Genomic DNA, 4,815 nt, shown 5'->3' on the forward strand with positions numbered 1-4,815 from the left:
ACCAAATCAATACAAAATGTTAATAGAAATTGCATTTGAATGAACATTTAATTTCGTGGATCAACTAAAAACAAAATCCACGAAAATTGGTATTCAACGAATATTGATGATACCACAGTAGTTGATTTGAGATGTCTAATATCGCCCTAAAAAAATAATAGTCATAAAACCAACTCGTGTCAGTATTGTTTATTAAATATTTACAACAAAAAAGATAAACTATAATTTAAAAACGAAATTCTTAACAATTCAAAATACATCGTTACACTTACTGTATGTTAACGTTTCTGGTATACAAAAGGAATGTTTGTTCAGGATATAAAAATTACATATGAAAGTAAGCTTAAAAATGAATTAGTACTGACTGCAGTCCGTCGGACTCACATAGCTACATGGCCTAACTTACTCTTCTGACCATCATCTGTGTCGCTTTCATCGAATAAAAAGGACCTCGCCACGGTACATAGGTGACACCTTGATTACCCATTGAGTTTTCCCCTCTTAGGTAGAGACCATTTGGGTTAGCACAGCTACAGCTTTTGTGCCACCACCCTGCGTTTGTCCTGATAGCACAGTTTACTTCTGACCGAAGGTCATTGTCTTGATCTAATGTAGTGAACTTCATGTTGTTCATTTGGTTCGGTGATGTTGTACTCCCGAAACAGTCGCCTACAAATTGATCATTTATAAATCACTATATCTGATATATTCACAATTGTTTGTACTTGAGAACCCAAACGATTTTTTCTCCTATATGCTTAATGTACTGGAATGCAAAATTAACCCCAGATTTTTAAAGTCACAGTTCTATAGGAATATGATGCACAGGGCATGTGTATGTTTTTCAAACAAAACAAGGTATAAAGAATCCATAGAATTAACCAAAAAAAAGGAGATCTCGCCCTTAACGGATTATCACTCAGGTTTATCAAAAAACTGTTATAAAATTGTTCATATTACAAAAGTCAGCTTTCTCAACTTAACCCTATTTGACTCATACATCACATAGGCAGAGCTTTTGATAAAAAAAAAAGTGTGCAGTTACCTTAATCCAAGTTTCAAGGTCAAAGGTGAAGGTCATATCAGAATTATATGAGAAATCCATGTCTGGAGCATATCTTTTCTCCATTTGTTCCAATCTGGCTCATACTTCACTAATAGAGTGCTTACGAAGAAAGGGCGTACAGTGTCCTTCTATTAAGTTTGTAGGTCAAGTGTCAAAGTCGTCTTGGATCATGCAAATTTTATATACTGTGGAATAATTTAAATTCGTTGGGGCCAATTTTCGTGGATTATGACTTTTTTGCTCAGTCGTGGGGATATAATTTCGTGGATGCGTAGCCTACTGTGTCAGTAACAAAGATAACTCTTTCTAAAATTGTTTTCGTTGAGGATTTAATTTCGTGGGAGAGGGCTACCCACGAATTCCACGAAAATTGAGCCACCACGAATTTTAATGATTCCACAGTATACTCTCCACTTGGCCTTATTTGGCTCCTACTTTACATGGCCTTATTTGGCTCTTTCTTTAGTTTACATTACATGTAACAAAGCTTTTGGGATAATTGTGTGCAGTGACTTTATAATTTTAACCAAGTCATTGGGCGGTCATAGCGATCTCTTTATAATCAGTTTTAGCTATAGATTATATTCAATTTGTTTAATCTAGCTCAGGTTGAACAAAAATGCCTGTATGTAAGGGGTAATAAATTGAATTAAAAGTTTTATGCTAGCTAGATTATTTTTAGTTGTAGTACAGATAAAAATTTTCTGAAATGCATTTCATCCTATTGTACATTATTTAAGCAAGGCTTTTTGAAATGGTCACCATCTTAATGTTGTCTCGTTATATGTTTTTTGCACATGGAAAAGAAATACGATTCCATTTAAAACCAGCCTTAGAAGGGCAAATTTAACAAGAGGCCCATGGGCCACCATGTATACCTGAGCAATATATGGTATGATAACATCAGCTTAATGGAGTCTTTATACAAAATATCTGGACAACGTAGTATAATACATGTAAATCCTGATAAAAATAAAAATACCCCCCCCCCCCCCCCCCCCCCGGTATTCTTATGTTTATTTAGTATTTTCTTACAGGGTGATTTTTAGTTATATCCCATGTTAAGCACTAAGTTCTAAATACGATCCTAAAAAATTGTTAATATATGAGAAATAAACCTGCATCAAACTCTGAACCCCTTAATTATGTCAAAATGCTTGTATATAGTAACCATGTAAGATATCATTTTAGTTTTTGTGAACAATTGAAATGGGTTTTTTTTGTAAAATTGGATCCGCAATGTGGCTCCACACAAAATTTTAAGGAATTTAAATATAAATAGTCAGGGGTTGCTTTCGCTAAAAGTACAGCTTTTCTAGGCGAATGGTGTTTTTAAGAAGATTTTTTAAGGTTTACTACCTGGTGAAGCTTCCACATAAGTTTCTGCTTTTCTGACTGATTGGTTTCTGAGACGATTCAACAATATTTACTCTATATACATGTATTCCTATGTAAACATTCGATCCTCTATAGAAGCCCTACTGTTCTCCCGTGGATCATGTATTTCGTACCTTTGAATCTACACTACCTAAGAATGATTCAACACAAGTTTCAGCTCTCCTGGCTAAATAGTTTCTGATAAGAAGATTTTTAAAGATTCTCTCTTTATATATATATATGTACCTATGTAAATATTTCGATGATTTTTACATCTTTCAATTTACACTACCTGAGGATGCTTTCATATAAGTTTCAACTTTCTTGGCTGATTGGTTCTTGTCAAGAAATGTTTTTAAAGATTAACTCTATATATTTTTTTGTAAAAAAAAATGTTTCTTATAGTTGCCTCAACCTAACCCCGGGGTCATGATTTGCACAAATTTGAATTTACACTACCTATAAGGCTGCTTCCACATAAGTTTAAGTTTTTATGGCTGATTAGTTTTTTAAGCAATTTGTTTTAAAGATTAACTTTATATATTCTTGTGTAAAAATTCGACTCCTCATAATGGCCAACTTTCAATAAACTCTGCCTGAGAATTCCACATAAGTTCAACTTACCTTGCTTAAAGGTTCTCGTAAATGAATGTTTAAAATTTCTAATTTTTATTCAATATATTCAAATTATCTACGCTTGTAAAACAAGATGATCCTTAATTTTCAAATCTTTCCAAGATTTCGGCAATACAGCAAGATTTCCCCCTGCCTTAGAATGCTTTGTGCCAATTTTGGTTGAAATTGTCGCAGTGGTTCTTGAGAAGATGTTAAAGATGTGAAAAGTTTACGTACAGACATTCGGACGACTGACAAAATGGGATCAGAAATGCTCACTTGAGTAGCTGAGCTAATAGCAAATGAAAGATAATAAACTCACCAACATCTCCCGAGAAGCCCGACAACGTGACGGTGTACTTGGATGATTCATTCCCTACGTTAAAACTGCTGTACTTGACGTAACGTGTCTGGTTGTCAAAGTCCTCCATGTCCATCCTCATCTCATACGTCCCCTGACTCAGCAGGTTGTGTAGTTTTTCATTGCCTGGCATGCACAATTGAAGTATAAATTACATAGGGAGCTGTAGTTTAACAAAGTTTCATTGTGGAGGGAAATATTGTAATTACGATCACCTTTCTGCACAAAACATTTACAATTACAATATAGTGTTTCTCGGTCTACATAATTCTTAATTTAGTTGTCCTTATAGGTGAGGATGTAGAGTAGACGTTCTTTAAACGTCATCAGGGATTGATCAAAACAGTTCACCAGTAGATGACCTAAAGCGGGGTTTCTGAACGATCTTCGTGTTGCGACCATTAAAAGAAGGAGCGGATCAAGGATCTGATTTTTATATCCCCTTTATAAAGGTATAAACTTTTTAGTTGATGAAACGATAACTAGGGACGAAACATACCTCAGTGACGCAGGGTAATCACAAAATTGAAATATAATGAAAAAAATGGACGGTTGAATAGCATTGGGTGATAACTTATACACTATTTTTAAATATGGATAAAGAGAAAAACATAGAAATATACATTAGTGTGCAACCGTTATTCAAATAACTCAATATTTACAAATATAAAAAAAACAATAAAGAGAACTTGAACAGTAATAACTGAAAAATCCCCATAGTAATGTTAAAGAAACCATAGTAATTTTAGTATTAGGCCATTTAGGGTGTATTTATAGATTGCCAAGTTGATTCCCACCAGCCAGAAGATATCACATGTACGTTTCTACAATATATTTTGATTATTAGAGATGATTTAGATAAATAGTGGTTAGGACCATAACAGACAAATACCTTGCCAAAGTACAATAGATAAATATCTAGCGAAAACATTAAACATACATACCTAGCCAAAACTCAGAGCTCAAATTTCCAAATCCATTCTTGTACTCTGTCCAGGTTCTGTAAAAATCTTCCGAACCATCCTGACGACGCTGGAACACCTTAAATAAGCGTGTAACTGTTGATATTATTTCTAAGAAAAATAAAATGTTGGTTCTACATCTAAATGCAACTTGTTAACGTTTTGTATTATTTACAATCAATAACCTCGTTTATGGGTCTTTAATAATCAAAATAACTCAATTTAAATCTTTGTTACACCCACGGTCCGAAGAAAAAATGGGTATACTGTTTTACGCTTGTGAGTCAGTCTGTTCGTCTTTCTGTCTATATGTCCCTCGTAAAAAAAATTTCTGTCTTATTTTTCTCAGCAACTATTTATCGCAGATGCTTGAAGTTTCAGTACATTATTTGCTTAGGCACGCCATATCGTAGGATATATTTTTGTATTAATCG

At 33.9% G+C, this 4,815-nt stretch overlaps 1 protein-coding gene across 1 annotated transcript; it reads right to left on the reverse strand.

The window, feature by feature from the left end:
* Positions 1-263: 263 nt before the first annotated feature.
* Positions 264-4,514, reverse strand: LOC136273987 (ficolin-2-like). The gene is made up of 3 exons (XM_066079854.1): positions 4,364-4,514; positions 3,381-3,545; positions 264-669 (listed from the first exon to the last, which is right to left on the reverse strand). Exons 2-3 carry the CDS (start codon positions 3,499-3,501, stop codon positions 398-400), a joined length of 393 nt encoding a protein of 130 aa, XP_065935926.1. The 5' UTR covers positions 3,502-3,545; positions 4,364-4,514; the 3' UTR covers positions 264-397.
* Between the last annotated feature and the right edge of the window lie 301 nt (positions 4,515-4,815).

This window comes from Magallana gigas, chromosome 1, assembly GCF_963853765.1.
Source record: "Magallana gigas chromosome 1, xbMagGiga1.1, whole genome shotgun sequence".
NCBI lineage: Eukaryota > Metazoa > Mollusca > Bivalvia > Ostreida > Ostreidae > Magallana > Magallana gigas.

Excerpts from the sequence above, each read along its gene's own strand:
- LOC136273987 (XM_066079854.1), bottom strand. The coding sequence starts at position 3,501 with ATGAGGATGGACATGGAGGACTTTGACAACCAGACACGTTACGTCAAG. Across the intron at positions 670-3,380 it reads GGGCTTCTCGGGAGATGTTG|GCGACTGTTTCGGGAGTACA; the intron begins GTGAGTTTATTA and ends ATCAATTTGTAG.